Genomic DNA, 20,630 nt, shown 5'->3' on the forward strand with positions numbered 1-20,630 from the left:
AAATTTCAGTCTTTACTCTTTATCATAATTTTAAATAATAAATTACAACTTTTTATGTATTTTATTTATGATTTATCTCTCTTATTAAGTTTCTTTATTAAAAAGACATATTATCTCTCATAAAATTTAAAGAATCTATTAGATTTGAATAAAAATTTTATTTTATATATTTAAAAATTGATAAAAATATTATTTATTTATATAAAAAATGCTATTTAAAATAAAGAACATAATAAAGAGTTTTAATCGTATTAATAGCTATCATTGGTCCATAAATCATTAAATCCAAATAATGTTTTTCCGAAAATAACAAAATTACCCGTTCCTTTAACTATTGTTTTTCTTTACCCGCAGACTCCCGAAATAATCAAATCCAAGCGCCATGGGGTTCTCTGTCTGGTTCTCTCGCTTGCGCAGCTCGTCTTCATCGTACTCCAGTTTCTCCAATCTTCGCGCTTCCAGAAACGTCCGAACTCTTCTCACATCCAACACCGGTAACACGAGCAGCGGCGGAGGCAGCTCAAGAACTAAGCAGCCGTTTCTATTGTTCTCGAGCTCTTTGATTCCTTTGGCCGTCTCTGTTTCGGATATTCAATCGCAATCTTCGTCTCCTTCTCTCTGCGATTCGTCCACTTACGATTATCGGTCTCTCTTTCTCTCTCTTCAATTTGTTTTTTTTTTAATTATCTTTTTCGAGTATCGCTCCAGTGACGTTGCTGGACCAATAACTGATTTCCGTAGAATATAAAATCTAGTGTATCCTTCCAGTAACCGTACTGGACCGATAACCGATAACCGTAGAATTATGAAATAAATCCAGTGTATCCTTCCATTAACGTTACTGGACAAATAACCGATTTCCGTAGAGTATATAATGTAGAGTATCGCTCCAGTAACGTTACTGGACCAGCAACCGGTTTTCTGGAAATATGAAATGTTTTTAGTGTTTTAGTATCCGCACTGCTGGGAATTTAAGAATCGTTCAAGTAACTAGAACAACCTTGGTACTGTAATGGTGCTGGACCGGCAACAGATTTCTGTAGAATATAAAATGTTTTAATTGTTTTAGTATTGGCAGTTTTGGTAATTCATTTGGTACTTGAAAAATGGTTTAAGGTAACTAGAACAGTCCTGCAACGTTACTGGTCCAGTACCGTAAGGAGCAACATTTGTTTTATGTTATGGTCATCGGTTAAGGGTATTAATGTGACGTATTATGTTGCAAAGTGAAAATGGTAGTTATTGTGTTGATTATGACTGTGGTTTCTTTTCTTGATTATGTTTTTTAGGGGTGTAAGCATTGGTGGGAAAGGAAGCACAGAATATGAAGTGAAGGGATCTCACAAGGAAGTTTCCCAGGAGTTTATTGATGAACTCAAGGCCATTTGTCAAGTATTATTTTTGTTATTAAAGAATTTTTTGTGAATTGTATGGAAATGATGTCCTTTTTGCTTACGTCTGGTGATAAAAGTATCAATTAGTTTATTTATTTAATTTGTATAGGATAATGTTACATTGGATTATGATGAGAGGTACTTCCATGGAAAACCACAAAACAGCTTTCACAAAGCTGTTAATATTCCTGATATCGTTGTTTTCCCAAGGTGAGATTGCTTCTTCATTCTTGGCCTTGTGTTCTTTTTTGAGTGCTTGGTGCATTTATCTTGGTTTAATACTGTATTTGATTTTTCCATTTAAGAGGTGCAAGTAAGGGATACGTTGAACATTTTGCAAATTGAAAATATGTTTCCTTATTCCATGGGGTTTAAGAATCAGTAGGATTTTATAGATGCCTAATTTTTGAAACAGTTGGGGGTTAACTACTCTGGTTTTCATACTGTCTAGAATAAATCTTTCTCATGTATTTTGAATAGAAGTTAACTGAAATTTATTTATTTTTTAATTAATTATAAATTTAATTTGCTTAAAATCTTGCGAAGTAACTCATTGAAATTTGATATTATTTGGAAACACACTGAGGTGAAATGTTTTGTTTATGTTAAATTTCAAAGAAATAATGTGCATGTTTATGAGAAAATCAAATTCAAATAAGGTAGCATCAACAACTGGTGTCTGTTCTTTTGTGTACGAGTATATCATATAACATTCAACCCCAAGTGTTGGTTGAGTGGTTAAGACCTTTTGTTCCGATGAATAGTTTAGGGATTTCAGCTTCCCTTACAGCCATTTACTTGGGATATCATATTCCAAAAGGTTATTGGGTACAAGGTTGTAGGCTTTTGGAGTGGTCCTCAAATTGGAACTCAGGCACATGTACCTTTAGGAATTTCTAGGTATTTAAAAAGAGAAAGTTTTTATCATGCACCGATCATTTTCTTGGTTTGCTATGCTTATCACTATTGTAATTCCTTTTTGTCCTGGACTAAATTGCTTTGTGTTTTGAAACTATCGTGGTTGTTGTGAAAGCTTGTTGGAGATTTAAACATCCTATGTGCAAATTCTGAATATAGATTTGTACATAGCAATTATTGTAGATCATTGGATATGATTACTAATATCATGTGCTTGCAAGAGAGCCATAACAGGGTTTTAAAAGAGAGTTCTCCAAGTTGCATGCAGTCTATTTTGGAAGTTCTCTTCATATTTCATAATTTTTTCGCAAAATATTTTGATTTATAATTTCTTTATGCAGGTCTGAAGAGGAAGTTTCCAAAATTGTAAAATGCTGTGACAAACATAGAGTATGAGCTCTTCCTTTTCGCATTTTAGTGAAAGATGCCATTCCTTTTCTTCTTTTATTTGGATCTAAACATTATTCCTTAAAAAAATTTAGCATCCGCTTCTAATTGGATAGTGCTCAGTATTAACATTTTATATTTGATGCTTGTAGATCATATGATATGATATAATGACATAGATTTCTCTAACTAAATCTGAAGATTTGACCCTCAGTTCTCTAGCTATATCTAAACATTTTAATCCTCATTTACCTATGTATTTTGTTTTTATTTGTATCTCTTTTGTTCTTGATTATGGTATGACGAAATATCTTGCTCTTTTGGAGCAAGTACTGACTTGGGTTGTCTTTATGTTATAATCAGATCCCTATTGTACCATATGGTGGAGCAACTTCAATTGAGGGTCACACCTTATCTCCTCTTGGTGGTGTTTGCATTGACATGTCTATGATGAAAGTATGTATAATCTCTTTTATATCTGCCTGGGATGAACTTGATGCATCTACTTGAAACATTCTGATTCCTGAATATTGTCTTCTCAAGAACTACGCAAGATTCATATCTTTAATACCATAAAGGACCCACAGCCTAAGTGGAAGCTGTCAATGTCTTTTTTGAGCATGTCTCTTCTGCTGCAACTTATACAAGTCACCTCTTAACTTAAATCTCTAAGCCTGTTGGTGAATGCAATTATTCTGGGGGCAGAGATCTTTCAGTTGCATATCTTATGAATGTGTCAAATGCATACATGTATTCTGGAGTTTTTTTCTGCTTTTATATTTTATATTGGCTTATGCTGGATTATGTTCATATTTTAGAGTGTTAAAGCATTACATATTGAGGACATGGACGTGGTTGTTGAGCCCGGGATCGGGTGGATGGAGCTCAATGAATACTTGGAGCCATATGGTCTATTCTTTCCCCTTGATCCTGGTCAGGTTACTATGGTTCTCTTCTTAATGTTATTAATGGTCAATCATTCTCTGCCCTGATTGATATTTTGGGACACAGCTAAAATTATTTCAAACTCTATATGAAGTCAGAATTTTTCAAATGTGTATGCCCTGGACAGTGTAGTGTGAGTTGCCAAGTTTTTGCTTGAGTTTGTCTCCTGCTTCCCAAGAGCTGCCTCTCTCTCTACCTCTGTCTTTTGTTTTTTCTGTTGTCACTTTGGCAATTGAGGTGAACATATTCATAAATTATCTTGATATACAGGGCCTGGTGCAACCATTGGGGGGATGTGTGCTACACGTTGCTCTGGTTCTTTAGCAGTCAGGTAGTTGCACTGTTTCATTAGCTCTGACATTTTATTGATTGCTAAGGGTATTTACATGTGAGATTGCTGTTCCTAGTAAAAAGAGATAGTAGTACAAAATTATATGTTACTTGACCAGTAATGGAATACTTATCTCAAATTTTGGCGAGAAATAGTAAGTAAAACCAAAGACCTTTTCGCACCTCTGTGTAAGTTTTTGCGTTTTAATATTAGGAATATCTTTATTTTCTAGAGTTTGAATATATTCAAGGGTTTGTCTTTAGGTGAAGTTCAACTCTAGATGCAAAATGCTTTAGCAACAAACTAGTTCTGGAGTCTATTTTGATGGTTCAGTTTGCCTTTTGATTTAATGATTTTGCTTTTAGCATGTAGGTATGGAACAATGCGTGATAATGTCATCAATCTCAGGGTTTGTCAGTTTCCCTTCTCATGTATTATTTAGCCATAAAGTGATATATCTCTAATAATGTGTACACCTCAGGTAGTTCTTGCCAATGGAGATATTGTCAAGACAGCTTCTCGTGCACGAAAGAGTGCTGCAGGGTTTGTTCACTTATCTACATCAATCTAGTTATTATTATTATTATTTTTTAATTAATAAGGAATAGACAAAGTAGAACAAAGAGATTCCAACCATTATTTCTTGAAATTACGGAAACAACCATTAGACAGATATAATTGGTTGAGCTTTCTTGAATGACAGTTTAACATATCAATTGATCATCCATTGTTTTGCTATCATTAACTGCCTTTACTCCTGATACATAAATCCAGTAATCCACTACAATTCTTAATTATGATTGTGTTGTAAATCGAGTGTGTTAACTCGCATTTATGTTATGAGTCTTATATATGTTTTTTTAACTAGGCTATGTAAAGCTAATATAGCTGAGAGGGGCACATTCTCTATGATGGTCTTTTCTTCAATGCTTGAAATTATAAGGGTTTTTGAAAATATATGCTTTTTGAAAATATATGCGCATAAGGTCATTGTGACTTCCTTGAGTTTGCCTTCTGATTGTATTTGTTTGTTATGGTCCTCTTACATTTGTGAGGAATCAAGAAATTTTCTTTAATTATCAAGTGAAATGCAAGTAAAAGGGAGAAATGCATTTCTACTTAAGTTAGAGCCATTGCAACTTGTATTAGCAATGCATGTATATCACTGAATGTGTTTGGTTTAATTTTGTAATGTTTCTTAAACAATGTTAGTTTTTCTCTATTTTCAATTTTGCCTTGTCAGTCTAGGCCTTTGAAATTTTAATTCCTGATATATTTGTTTTAAGAAGGATTTCTTGGTCCATGATTCCCATCCTTTAGTCTGTCCACAATTTGCATTTCCATGCATGGAATATCTACTCAATCAGCAATAAGTTTGAGTCACAAATCTTATATTTTTAGTTTCATGGTGCTTAGAAGATTCGTTTTTCTTTTTCCTTTCCTCTTTCCTATTTTTGTTCAGCTGTGAACCTTATAAGACTTGCTTATATTAGGTATGATTTGACCCGTCTCATAATTGGAAGTGAGGGAACCCTGGGTGTAATAACAGAAGTTACTCTACGGCTTCAGAAAATTCCTCAGCATTCAGTGGTAACTTGACCTTTCTCTGTTGGAAAGCAATTCTGTTTTAGTTCAATTCAAATTTCTAACTAGTATTTTTCTCTAGACAAGATGGGATTTTACTGAGATTGAAATGATAATTATGTTGTGTACATGCTGTTAGTAGCACTGTCATGATTAGTTATATATTTATTTTTAAATTTACGGTCAGAACATATCTTCTACGCTCTTCTGATGCTTGCTATATAAAATTGTTCTGAAAGGAAAGCATAGAGCTTGCTTGTGCTTAAAATCCATACTCTTCTCATCAAATAAACAAATAATCAGATTACATAGAACATGGGAAAAACATATGCAGTGAAAAGTTAGAAGTTGTACCCAAGATAATTGGAACCACCTCAATATTGAAGAATAATGTTGCATCTCATGATAACTGGAATCATGTAATATACAAGAAAACTTTAAAACTATATAACTTCAATAAGGAAGTTTTTTGATTTCCTGCAATTTGTGCCATTAAATGCCTCATAGAAGTAATGAATTTGGCATTTATAGTTTTGTTATTGAGTATATCTAACTCAAAACATAATATTTGCATTTAGCTTTTATGCAATGGAAAACATAAGCCCTTCAAATTATGTTTATCGCAGGCCGTTTATTTCATTGTTTTTTCTCTCTATTCTTTCTCGATTATCATTTAAAAAATTGAAAGTTAACAAGTTCCAACTATTTTTAAATTGGAATGGTTGCCTTTACTTAAGATTTGGGAAAATTTGTAACCAAGTCTTGTGGATGAAAGCATCTGGAGATCTAGATAGACAGATTAGGTTTGTGATTTGCATTTTCTTATTGTCATAACTTGTGGGTCCTGCCTCATGCTTCTATAAATCTAATTTGTTGCTAGATGAGCAGACATATCTCGGCTGATTTGATTGCCTCATGAATCAAAGCAAACACTTTACCCCTTGGAGTGTGCTAAGAATTGTAAACAAGCAAATCCCTTAGAGAAAACAAATCCCTTAGAAAAAACGGAGGGGGGAAAAAGACAGCTTTAGGCTGCCAATAAAGTGATAAGTGTTTCTTTTTGCACTTAAACATGAGTTTGCTGACCTTGAAATTTTGAGAAGTTTTCCCTTATGGAGTACTCGATTCTCTTGCTATCCATTTTAATGGAGTAGTTAGAATGTACAATGAATTTTGTTGACTGAATTTGATGATGTTGTAGGTTGCAATGTGTAACTTTCCTACAATTAAGGATGCAGCAGATGTTGCTATTGCTACTATGTTGACTGGTATACAGGTGGGGCCTTATCTACAAGCTTTGTTCACTTATTCAATCCCTCTTCAGTTTTTTTAGTTTTTACAAACTCTACAGGTGTCAAGGGTGGAGCTGCTGGATGAGGTTCAGGTTAAAGCTGTCAACATTGCTAATGGGAAGAATTTGCCTGAACTTCCGACTCTGATGTTTGAACTTATAGGCACTGGTGAGATGAGATACCTCTTTCACTATATTCATTTTGTTAATCAATTTAATTGTGCCAATTTTAGAAACATTCTATCATGCAGCCCATTCATTGTAACTTTTCATTGGGATTTTGTAAACCAAGGTCATGTTTACATGTACACAGATCAACCTGCTAAGACAATTAGAAGGAATTTGATATTTCATGATCTGAGACCAGACAAAAATTTCTTGCTAATCTGAATTTGGGCGGTTATCCAATTTTATAAACCTTATTTTCTTCCTTCTTTAGATCTTAATGGATCTGTTATATTTACGATATGCACAGCTGGAAAAATGAGATTGGTAGGCCTCAATTCGTATATAATTTGATTAAGTATAGGATATCATAGTAATATATGCAGATCTTCTTTTCATTTTTCCAGATGGAATCTGGCTTGTCTTTGGAATCAACATCTGATTCGTAGCATGACCTAGGCTAATGTGATGGTGGATTAATGCAAAATTGGGGGAAAAATGAAGCGATTAAAAAAAGTTAATCTGTACCACAGTTACTAATTTCATGTGTAAATGCACTTTGTTTTTCACTTTAATATGTTTAAGCTATAGTTATCAGAATATGTACACAAATAGGAGCGTGGTTGAGTACGAGGTTGTGGGTCAATCCTACTTGGGTCAGTAATTATGTTTGCCAAGCAAAAAGAAAGGAAGTTGTGCTATAGCGTTTGATTTTTTGAATTTTATCTGAACATATTATTCCAATAAGTGTGGGTGTGAGGTGTGCTCTTCAATTAATGGAGCCCTGGGGAATCTTGTTCATGGAGTGACTATTTAGAGTACTTGTATAATTAAATTGCAAAAGGAAAAGGAAAAGGAAAAATAGTGATGTAATCACAGTCAAACAGCTAAGCAGCAATTGGAGGTGCACTTCTGGGATGAGAGGTGTCCAGTAACAAACAAAGAAGGCTTCCCTTTAATTTGGAAACCACAATATGCAAATTGGTGAGAGGTGTCCAATAATCCACAAAGAAGGCTTCTTTTCATTTTGGAAATTAATCTTAATAGATGATTGACAATATAAAAATTTGTATGGTCTATGAAAGGATGCCCAGAACAGGTTTTTGCAGGATTTGAACATGTTGGATACCATGACTTTGGATTTTAGGTTTGGTTGCTGAAGATTTAATTTTTTCACTCTACTGATTTATACCGGTAAAAATTGATGAAATTTGGGTCAAAATTATTACAAATATAAAATCTAAAATATTTGCTACTGACGGTTTGTGTAAGTCATCCTCTTTTCTCCTCATGATATTACCTTTTTTTTTCTCCTCTCTTTCCCCTATATTTGCTGTGTATGAATGAATGCATCAATGTACTATAAAGAGTTGTTTTATTAGCTGTGTGCATTCTTATCTTATCCTAACTTTTAATATGTTCTTTTTACAATTGTTAAGAGGCATATTCACGCGAGCAAACATTAATTGTTCAGAAGATTGTTTCTGAGCACAATGGCTCAGATTTTGTTTTCGCGGAAGAGCCTGAAGCTAAGAAGGAACTTTGGAAGGTACAAGAATCTGATTTTTGTAATACTGTTTGCATTCTAGTTCTTTCCCATCTGAATTGTGGGTTTATGGCTCTTACATTCACATTTTGCTGTATGTATTTTATGTCTTCTTTTCCTTCTTCGGGGCTGTCACCTTTTTATTTTGATCTTATTCTAGGCTATAATGTATAATTTTGAAATTAATATTTCCAAACCTTTTCAGTTCAGTAATATTGTACAGTGGTTTTACCTGTTCATAAGCTCCCATAAATAAAGTAGAACTAGATATGTTAAGATGAGGAGTGTTAATGAACACTCTCTTTCTCACTCACTCTCATTGTGATATGTGCAGAAAAGACATAAGATAATAAACAAATGATTACTCTCTTTTTCATTTTATTTGTCTTCTTGTACACATGTCAAATGGGGAGTGGGAGAGTGAGAGAGCAAAAAAGAGATGTTTTTGGCCTTTCTCATGTTAAGATATAACAATATGGGTCTTGTTTTGCGCTCTTAATTCCCTGGTGAAACTTTTATTTATCTTTTAGATGGTTTTCAGTATGCACAAGTTTTTTGATTTGTAATTCTCTCTGCATTCTGTAAAGTTCTTTGGCTTTCATACAGATAAGGAAGGAAGCACTGTGGGCATGCTTTGCAATGGAACCTAATTTTGAGGCAATGATTTCAGTGAGTCAACTGTTAGTGAACTTGTTCATAAATTTGAAACTACTTGGTTTAAATAGATTAGAAAAATTTCCATAAAATGATGTAGGACTGGTGGAAAATAAAATAAGACAGGTGAGGAAATAGAACGAGGTAGGGAAAAAGAAGGAAATAGAATAAGATAGATAAGGAAATAGAATGAAGTAAGGAAAAAGAAAGGGCTTGAGAAATTGAGGAAAGAAATAGATAATTGGGGAGAAAGCCAATCCTCATTGTTGACGCTTTTTTTTGGTTGAATGTTAACTAATAATGTGGACTCGGGTATCGGGGCATCTGAATCTGACTTTAACGCATAATCTTACCTTGGTGATGACTACAAGTGCTCGGTCGATCAATGGAAGGTGATGTGTGATTGGTCTGATTAGCGTCTAAGTTTAGGTTTCTAGTATAAAGTCGAAGTCCAATGATCGCGCAAGCTAATTAAGTCTGATTAGTGGTCTTCTTTGTCTTCTGCAAACCAAGCCACAATTAGAGGGAGTCGATGAGGGGTTTCCACGTTAGCGGCCCTTTGACGTTCAAGTTAGAATTTGGTATACCTTAAAATATAGAGTGAGATGCTTTAAAAAATAATTAAGTTTAGTGAGAGAAAGAGTAATTAAATTGTGAAATTGAGAGTTCCATGGCTTAAATATTAAGGCACTATATGTAGAGGGGGAGGGTTAGTGGTCTCCAAAATGACAATCCTTGAGGTTGAATCACGTGTTGTTAACTTTTTGGCATACAACCGCTATGAAATCAAACTTTATAACTATTGTATACTTGTTTAGTCTTGTAGTGCCTTTGGTTGATGAGGAGAGCTAGCCATGGGCGATGAATTCTTTGTGCGATGAGGAGAGCTAGTCATGAGTGATGAGTTCTTGAGCTTTGAATTCGTGGATGATGAGATTTTAACCATCTCATTTCGATGATTTCAACTTTAACGATTTCAATTTTAGTTGGAGGGAATGTTGTTGTGTTCCCAAGACCAAAATCTCATGAATGAACTAGGCATCGTCTTAAAAAAAGTTGATTTCCCATGGCTAGCTCTTCTCAACACCAAAGGAGCTCATTAACCAAATACCTCGTTGCCAATGGCTAGCTGTCCTCATGAGTGTACAATAGCTTTGAAGTTTGATTTCACAACGGTCATACGCCAATAAGTCAACATTATATGGTTCTACCTCAAGAATTATCACCTTAGAGACCATTAACCCTCCACCTTTATAACTTGTATCCCAATATTTGAGCCATGATACTCTCAGTTTTACTATTCATTTACTTTTTATTTTCTATAATTAAATATTTTTGGGAGCATCTCACTCTAGATTTTCTGATAAACTAGATTCTAATTGAGTGTTGTCGTCGGCTCTACGCTGACGAAACCCCTAGTCGACTCTCCTTGACTATGGTTATTTTGTAGAAGGCAAAGAAGACTACTCATCAAATTTACCGTAGCTTGGTTGATCATTGGACTTAGACTTTTAACTATGGACTTAAACTTGGACATTGATTGAACCAAAGATGCATCGCCCTCAACTGAGTAGCCGTAGCCATTGCCATTGTAAGATTTACTCTTCAAACTTGAATTTGGACGCCCTGACAGTTGGGTCCACATCACTAGTTCGTATTCACTAAAAAACGAGCGTCAACACTCATAATCAATAATCTATAGTCTACACAAAATTGAAAATCAAAGCCTATTTGTATAGTGGTTGAGCATAAATAAATTATGAAATGGAGTTCTCTATTGTGAACAGAATACGCTAGCAATGATTGATTTGGCTTATAAAAGTATTTCTACTTAAATAAGCATGTGGACATATCATGCCTTAATCAACTCGACTTTTTCAAGCTGAATTGCGAATTTTTACTGAAAATGCTTTTCATATATAATTCCCTTTTCTTTGACTTAAAGCCGCAGCTCGTCTTCTCGTACTTCATTTTCTCCAATCTTCGCGCTTCCAGAAACGTCCGAACTCTTCTCACATCCAACACCGGTAACACAAGCAGCGGCGGAGAGCTCAGAACTAAGCAGCCGTTTCTATTGTTCTCGAGCTCTTTGATTCTTTTGGCCGTCTCTGTTTCGGATATTCAATCGCAATCTTCGTCTCTTCTCTCTGCGATTCGTCCATTACGATTATCGGTCTCTCTTTCTCTCTCTTCATTTTTTTTTTTAATTATCTTTTTCGAGTATCGCTCCAGTGACGTTGCTGGACCATAACTGTTTCCGTAGAATATAAATCTAGTGTATCCTTCCAGTAACCGTACTGGACCGATACCGATAACCGTAAATTATAAATAAATCCAGTGTATCCTCCATTAACGTTACTACAAATAACCGATTTCCGTAGGTATATAATGTAGAGTATCGCTCCAGTAACGTTACTGGACAGCAACCGGTTTTCTGGAAATATAAATGTTTTTATGTGTTTAGTATCCGCACTGCTGGGAATTTAAGAATCGTTCAAGTAACTAGAACAACCTTGGTACTGTAATGGTGCTGGACCGGCAACAGATTTCTGTAGAATATAAAATGTTTTAATTGTTTTAGTATTGGCAGTTTTGGTAATTCATTTGGTACTTGAAAAATGGTTTAAGGTAACTAGAACGGTCCTGCAACGTTACTGGTCCAGTACCGTAAGAGCAACATTTGTTTTATGTTATGGTCATCGGTTAAGGGTATTAATGTGACGTATTATGTTGCAAAGTGAAAATGGTAGTTATTGTGTTGATTATGACTGTGGTTTCTTTTCTTGATTATGTTTTTTAGGGGTGTAAGCATTGGTGGGAAAGGAAGCACAGAATATGAAGTGAGGGATCTCACAAGGAAGTTTCCCAGGAGTTTATTGATGACCTCAAGGCCATTTGTCAAGTATTATTTGTTATTAAAGAATTTTTTGTGAATTGTATGGAAATGATGTCCTTTTTGCTTACTCTGGTGATAAAAGTATCAATTAGTTTATTTATTTAATTTGTATAGGATAATGTTACATTGGATTATGAGAGGTACTTCCATGGAAAACCACAAACAGCTTTCACAAAGCTGTTAATATTCCTGATATCGTTGTTTTCCCAAGGTGAGATTGCTTCTTCATTCTTGCCTTGTGTTCTTTTTGAGTGCTTGGTGCATTTCTTGGTTTAACTCTGTATTTGATTTTTCCATTTAAGAGGTGCAAGTAAGGGATACGTTGAACATTTTGCAAATTGAAAATATTTTCCTTATTCCATGGGGGTTTAAGAATCATGTAGGATTTTATAGATGCCTAATTTTGGAAACAGTTGGGGGTTAACTACTCTGGTTTTCATATGTCATAGATATAATCTTTCTCATGTATTTTTGAATAGAAGTTAACGGAAATTTATTTATTTTTTATTAATTAAATTTAATTTGCTTAAAATCTTGCGAATGTAACATTGAAATTTGATATTATTTGGAAACACACTGAGGTGAAATGTTTTTTTTGTTAAATTTCAAAGAAATAATGTGCAGGTTTATGAAAATCAAATTCAAAAAGGTAGCATCAACAACTGGTGTCTGTTCTTTTGTGTACGAGTATATCATATAACATTCAACCCCAAGTGTTGGTTGAGTGTTAAGACCTTTTGTTCCGATGAATAGTTTAGGGATTTCAGCTTCCCTTACAGCCATTTACTTGGGTATTCATATTCCAAAAGGTTATTGGGTACAAGGTTGTAGGCTTTTGGAGTGGTCCTCAAATGAACTCAGGCACATGTACCTTTAGGAATTTCTGGTATTTAAAAAGAGAAAGTTTTTATCATGCACCGATCATTTTCTTGGTTTGCTATGCTTATCACTATTGTAATTCCTTTTTGTCCTGGACTAAATTGCTTGTGTTTTGAAACTATCGTGGTTGTTGTGAAAGCTTGTTGGAGATTTAAACATCCTTGTGCAATTCTGAATATAGATTTGTACATAGCAATTATTGTAGATCATTGGATATGATTACTAATATCATGTGCTTGCAAGAGAGCCATAACAGGGTTTTAAAAGAGAGTTCTCCAAGTTGCATGCAGTCTATTTTGGAAGTTCTCTTCATATTTCATAATTTTTTCGCAAAATATTTTGATTTATAATTTCTTTATGCAGGTCTGAAAGGAAGTTTCCAAATTGTAAAATGCTGTGACAAACATAGAGTATAGCTCTTCCTTTTCGCATTTTAGTGAAAGATGCCATTCCTTTCTTCTTTTATTTGGATCTAACATTATTCCTTAAAAAAATTAGCATCCGCTTCTAATTGGTAGTGCTCAGTATTAACATTTTATATTTGATGCTTGTAGATCTATGATGTATATAATACATAGATTTCTCTAACTAAATCTGAAGATTTGACCCTCAGTTCTCTAGCTATATCTAAACTTTTAATCCTCATTACCTATGTATTTTGTTTTTATTTGTATCTCTTTTGTTCTTGATTATGGTATGAAATATCTTGCTCTTTTGGCAAGTACTGACTTGGGTTGTCTTTATGTTATTCAGATCCCTATTGTACCATATGGTGGAGCAACTTCAATTGAGGGTCACACCTTATCTCCTCTTGGTGGTGTTTGCATTGACATGTCTATGTGAAAGTATGTAAATCTCTTTTATATCTGCCTGGATAACTTGATGCATCTACTTGAAACATTCTGATTCCTGAATATTGTCTTCTCAAGACTACGCAAGATTCATATCTTTAATACCATAAAGGACCCACAGCCTAAGTGGAAGCTGTCAATGTCTTTTTTGAGCATGTCTCTTCTGCTGCAACTTATACAAGTCACCTCTTAACTTAAATCTCTAAGCCTGTTGGTGAATGCAATTATTCTGGGGGCAGAGATCTTTCAGTTGCATATCTTATGAATTGTCAAATGCATACATGTATTCTGGAGTTTTTTTCTGCTTTTATATTTTATATTGCTAATGCTGATTATGTCATATTTTAGAGTGTTAAAGCATTACTATTGAGGACATGGACGTGGTTGTTGAGCCCGGGATCGGGTGGATGGAGCTCAATGAATACTTGGAGCCATATGGTCTATTCTTTCCCCTTGATCCTGGTCAGGTTACTATGGTTCTCTTCTTAATGTTATTAATGGTCAATCATTCTCTGCCCTGATTGATATTTTGGGACACAGCTAAAATTATTTCAAACTCTATATGAAGTCAGAATTTTTCAAATGTGTATGCCCTGGACAGTGTAGTGTGAGTTGCCAGTTTTTGCTTGAGTTTGTCTCCTGCTTCAAGAGCTGCCTCTCTCTCTACCTCTGTCTTTTTTTTTTTTCTGTTGTCACTTTGGCAATTGAGGTGAACATATTCATAAATTATCTTGATATCAGGGCCTGGTGCAACCATTGGGGGATGTGTGCTACCACGTTGCTCTGTTTCTTTAGCAGTCAGGTGTTGCACTGTTTCATTAGCTCGACTTTTTATTGATTGCTAAGGGTATTTACATGTGAGATTGCGTTCCTAGTAAAAAGAGATAGTAGTAACAAATTAATGTTACTTGACCAGTAATGGAATACTTATCTCAAATTTTGGCGAGAAATAGTAAGTAAAACCAAAGACCTTTTCGCACCTCTGTGTAAGTTTTGCGTTTTAATATTAGGAATATCTTTATTTTCTAGAGTTTGAATATATTCAAGGGTTTGTCTTTATGAAGTTCAACTCTAGAGCAAAATGCTTTAGCAACAACTAGTTCTGGAGTCTATTTTGAGGTTCAGTTTGCCTTTTGATTTAATGATTTTGCTTTTAGCATGTAGGTATGGAACAATGCGTGATAATGTCATCAATCTCAGGGTTTGTCAGTTTCCCTTCTCATGTATTATTTAGCCATAAAGTGATATATCTCTAATAATGTGTACACCTCAGGTAGTTCTTGCCAATGGAGATATTGTCAAGACAGCTTCTCGTGCACGAAAGAGTGCTGCAGGGTTTGTTCACTTATCTACATCAATCTAGTTATTATTATTATTATTTTTAATTAATAAGGAATAGACAAAGTAGAACAAAGAGATTCCAACCATTATTTCTTGAAATTACGGAACAACCATTAGACAGATATAATTGGTTGAGCTTTCTTGAATGACCGTTTAACATATCAATTGATCATCCATTGTTTTGCTATCATTACCTGCCTTTACTCCTGATACATAAATCCATTAATCCACTACAATTCTTAATTATGATTGTGTTGTAAATCGAGTGTGTTAACTCGCATTTATGTCTATGAGTCTTATATATGTTTTTTTAACTAGGCTATGTAAGCTAATATAGCTGAGAGGGGCACATTCTCTATGATGGTCTTTTCTTCAATGCTTGAAATTATAAGGGTTTTTGAAATATATGATGCGCATAAGGTCATTGTGACTTCCTTGAGTTTGCCTTCTGATTGTATTTGTTTGTTATGGTCCTCTTACATTTGTGAGGAATCAAGAAATTTTCTTTAATTATCAAGTGAAATGCAAGTAAAGGGAGAAATGCATTTCTACTTAAGTTAGAGCCATTGCAACTTGTATTACAATGCATGTAATCACTGAATGTGTTTGGTTTAATTTTGTAATGTTTCTTAACAATGTTAGTTTTTCTCTATTTTCAATTTCGCCTTGTCAGTTAGGCCTTTGAAATTTTAATTCCTGATATATTTGTTTTAAAGAGGATTTCTTGGCCATGATTCCCATCCTTTAGTCTGTCCACAATTTGCATTTCCATGCATGGAATATCTACTCAATCAGCAATAAGTTTGAGTCACAAATCTTATTTTTTTAGTTTCATGGTGCTTAGAAGATTCGTTTTTCTTTTTCCTTTCCTCTTTCCTATTTTTGTTCAGCTGTGAACCTTATAAGACTTGCGTATATTAGGTATGATTTGACCCGTCTCATAATTGGAAGTGAGGGAACCCTGTGTAATAACAGAAGTTACTCTACGGCTTCAGAAATTCCTCACATTCAGTGGTAACTTGACCTTTCTCTGTTGGAAAGCAATTCTGTTTTAGTTCAATTCAAATTTCTAACTAGTATTTTTCTCTAGACAAGATGGGATTTTACTGAGATTGAAATGATATTATGTTGTGTACATGCTGTTAGTAGCACTGTCATGATTAGTTATATATTATTTTTAAATTTACGTCAGAACATATCTTCTACGCTCTTCTGATGCTTGCTATATAAATTTTCTGAAAGGAAAGCATAGAGCTTGCTTGTGCTTAAAATCCATACTCTTCTCATCAATAACAACAATAATCAGATTACATAGAACATGGGAAAACATATGCAGTGAAAAGTTAGAAGTTGTACCCAGATAATTGGAACCACCTCAATATTGAAGAATAATGTTTGCATCTCATGATAACTGGAATCATGTAATAACAAGAAACTTTAAAATATATAACTTCAATAAGGAAGTTTCTTTGATTTCCTGCAATTTGTGCCATTAAATGCCTCATAGAAGTAATGAATTTGGCATTTATAGTTTTGTTATTGAGTATATCTAACTCAAAACATAATATTTGCATTTAGCTTTTATGCAATGTAAAACATAAGCCCTTCAATTATGTTTATCGCAGGCCGTTTATTTTCATTGTTTTTTCTCTCTATTCTTTCTCGATTATCATTTAAAAATTGAAAGTTAACAAGTTCCAACTATTTTTAATTGGAATGGTTGCCTTTACTTAAGATTTGGGAAAATTTGTAACAAGTCTTGTGGATGAAAGCATCTGGAGATCTAGATAGACAGATTAGGTTTTTGATTGCATTTTCTTATTGTCATAACTTGTGGTCCTGCCTCATGCTTCTATAAATCTAATTTGTTGCTAGATGAGCAGACATATCTCGGCTGATTTGATTGCCTCATGAATCAAAGCAACACTTTACCCTTGGAGTGTGCTAAGAATTGTAAACAGCAAATCCCTTAGAGAACAAATCCCTTAGAAAAAACAGAGGGGGAAAAAGACAGCTTTAGGCTGCAATAAAGTGATAAGTGTTTCTTTTTGCACTTAAACATGAGTTTGCTGACCTTGAATTTTGAGAAGTTTTCCCTTATGGATTACTCGACTCTCTTGCTATCCATTTTAATGGAGAGTTAGAATGTACATGAATTTTGTTGACTGAATTTGATGATGTTGTAGGTTGCAATGTGTAACTTTCCTACAATTAAGGATGCAGCAGATGTTGCTATTGCTACTATGTTGACTGGTATACAGGTGGGGCCTTATCTACAAGCTTTGTTCACTTATTCAATCCCTCTTCAGTTTTTTTGTTTTTTACAAACTCTACAGGTGTCAAGGGTGGAGCTGCTGGATGAGGTTCAGGTTAAAGCTGTCAACATTGCTAATGGGAAGAATTTGCCTGAACTTCCGACTCTGATGTTTGAACTTATAGGCACTGGTGATGAGATACCTCTTTCACTATATTCATTTTGTTAATCAATTATTGTGCCATTTTAGAAACATTCTATCATGCGCCCATTCATTGTGACTTTTCATTGGGATTTTGTAAACCAAGGTCATGTTTACATGTACACAGATCAACCTGTAAGACAATTAGAAGGAATTTGATATTTCATGATCTAAGACCAACAAAATTTCTTGCTAATCTGAATTTGGGCGGTTATCCAATTTTATAAACCTTATTTCTCCTTCTTTAGATCTTAATGGATCTGTTATTTTACGATATGCACAGCTGGAAAAATTGGCAGATGCTTCTTTTCATTTTTCCAGATGGAATCTGGCTTGTCTTTGGAATCAACATCTGATTCGTAGCATGACCTAGGCTAATGTGATGGTGGATTAATGCAAATTGGGGGAAAATGAAGGATTAAAAAAGTTAATCTGTACCACAGTTACTAATTTCATGTGTAAATGCACTTTGTTTTTCCTTAATATTTTAAGCTATAGTTTATCAGAATATGTACACAAATAGGAGCGTGGTTGAGTAGAGGTTTGTGGGTCAATCCTACTTGGTCAGTAATTAGTTTGCCAAGCAAAAAGAAAGGAGTTTTGCTATAGCGTTTGATTTTTTGAATTTTATCTGAACATATTATTCCAATAAGTGTGGGTTTGAGGTTGCTCTTCAATTATGGAGCCCTGGGGAATCTTGTTCATGGAGTGACTATTTAGAGTACTTGTTAATTAAATTGCAAAAGGAAAAGGAAAAGGAAAAGTGATGTAATCACAGTCAAACAGCTAAGCAGCAATTGGAGGTGCACTTCTGGGATGAGAGTTGTCCAGTAACAAACAAAGAAGGCTTCCCTTTAATTTGGAAACCACAATATGCAAATTGGTGAGAGGTGTCCAATAATCCACAAAGAAGCTTCTTTTCATTTTGGAAATTAATCTTAATAGATGATTGACAATATAAAAATTTGTATGGTCTATGAAAGGATGCCCAGAACGGTTTTTGCAGGATTTGAACATGTTGGATACCATGACTTTGGATTTTAGGTTTGGTTGCTGAAGATTTAATTTTTTCACTCTACTGATTTAACTGGTAAAATTGATGAATTTGGGTCAAAATTATTACAATATAAATCTAAAATATTTGCTACGACGGTTTGTGTAAGTCATCCTCTTTTCTCCTCATGATATTACCTTTTTTTTTCTCCTCTCTTTCCCCTATATTGCGTGTATGAATGAATGCATCAATGTACTATAAGATTTGTTTTATTAGCTGTGTGCATTCTTATCTTATCCTAACTTTTAATATGTTCTTTTTACAATTGTTAGAGGCATATTCCAGCGAGCAAACATTAATTTTCAAAGATTGTTTCTGAGCACAATGGCTCAATTTTGTTTTCGCGGAAGAGCCTGAAGCTAAAGGAACTTTGGAAGGTACAAGAATCTGATTTTTGTAATACTGTTTGCATTCTAGTTCTTTCCCATCTGAATTGTGTTTTATGGCTCTTACATTCACATTTTGCTGTATGTATTTTATGTCTTCTTTTAGAGTATACTATTTTTAATTAATTGCCCAAAATACCCTTGAACTGTTAAACTTAATTTGTCGGTGTTAGGTTTTAGGTGTATATTTTGACAGTTTCTTGCATAAATACCACCAGTAAATATTAACAAAAGGTTAGGGGTAGTTTTTTGAAATCTCCCATATTTAATTACAAAAGATAAGTTTGATAATGTAATGTATTTCTGCATGGACTCAATTGATTTTTCCTAGAATAATCACACGCGATAGTTATTATGTTCAGGACTAAAATGATATTTTTATTTTAATATTCACCGAAAAGGGGTTTCACCACAGTGTAGTATGCTTTACCAAACCCTTGTTTCCTGCTAGAGTTTAGTTAGGTCAAGTTTCTGGCACGTGTTTATATTTATCAAACTTCCCGTTCCCAAATTCAACCTAAACCATGCTAAGCATATCCGGCTACACTCTTTGTTTTAAGGGTGTGTTTGGTTCAGAAAATATTAGATTATTAGGAATATTGGATTATTGAAATCTTATATTACCTTGAAGATTACTGTAAATCTTTAGGAAAATGTGTTTGGTTAGTTGGTGGGTATGTTATATTAATATGTTTGGTTAGAGGAATAAATTGGTGAGTATGTTATTTAAATTACTAAATTACCCTCTTTTAAAATATTAATATAATATTATTTTTATTATTAACTTTTGAATAATTTCTTTTAATCCTCAATATTTCAGATTTAGCTAAAACACTCCGCTTATATAAAACTTTAATTTATGTAAAACCACCCCCACTCCTTGCCACCACAGCAAACCACCATCGGAAGTCTCCAAAAGTTGCCGTGAGTAGTTCACCGTGACTACGAGGCTTCGATATGGCTGTTTCTGACCATATTGATGGCTGAAACTGTTAAAGGTCAGATCTAGTCTGATATGGTCTTTTTCGACCATCAACATGGCCAAAAACGACCATATTGAAGCCTCTTGGAGCCTCCCAGCGAATCTCGGTCATTTTTAGAGACTCTTACGACTTTCTGGCGGTGGTTTGTGGTGGTTGGCCTGCTGTCGGCAGTGGTGGTTGGGTGGCTGTGGTGGTCTGTAATTTGTTTTAAATATAAAGACATTATTGTCCAAAAACTTAATTAAATAAGGGTAAAATTAAAATGGTATATTAATGTAAATTTATTTTAAAACAAGGGCATTATTGTCCAAAATTTTTATTAATAAGGGATAGAATTGTAACAAAAAATAAGATTACTAAAGTAATCTTAAAATACCTAAAAAAATGGAGGTAATCTGATTACCTCAAATATTACCAACAGTAACAACTATTGATAATGCAAGATTACCAGAATTTTATATTACTTGACAACCAAACATGGTAATCAAGTAATATAAGATGACATAACCATAGTAATATTATATTACCTCCAACTAAACGCCCCCTAAATAGTATATTTCCTTTAAATA

The 20,630-nt window shown here is 34.1% G+C and overlaps 1 protein-coding gene across 1 annotated transcript; it reads left to right on the top strand.

The window, feature by feature from the left end:
• The first annotated feature begins 329 nt into the window (after window positions 1-329).
• LOC116142332 (D-lactate dehydrogenase [cytochrome], mitochondrial-like) lies at window positions 330-17,665 on the top strand. Its single transcript, XM_031427761.1, has 19 exons — window positions 330-645; window positions 1,290-1,392; window positions 1,504-1,604; window positions 2,654-2,702; window positions 3,063-3,155; window positions 3,518-3,632; window positions 3,915-3,975; window positions 4,348-4,384; window positions 4,457-4,518; window positions 5,469-5,565; window positions 6,761-6,835; window positions 6,911-7,019; window positions 8,455-8,564; window positions 9,168-9,241; window positions 15,006-15,042; window positions 15,115-15,176; window positions 16,073-16,094; window positions 17,369-17,443; window positions 17,519-17,665. The coding sequence occupies exons 1-19, from the start codon at window positions 383-385 to the stop codon at window positions 17,663-17,665; spliced, it is 1,692 nt and encodes a 563-aa protein (XP_031283621.1). The 5' UTR covers window positions 330-382.
• Window positions 17,666-20,630: the final 2,965 nt, after the last annotated feature.

Source organism: Pistacia vera, unplaced genomic scaffold, assembly GCF_008641045.1.
Source record: "Pistacia vera cultivar Batoury unplaced genomic scaffold, PisVer_v2 Contig407, whole genome shotgun sequence".
Classification (NCBI taxonomy): Eukaryota; Viridiplantae; Streptophyta; class Magnoliopsida; order Sapindales; family Anacardiaceae; genus Pistacia; species Pistacia vera.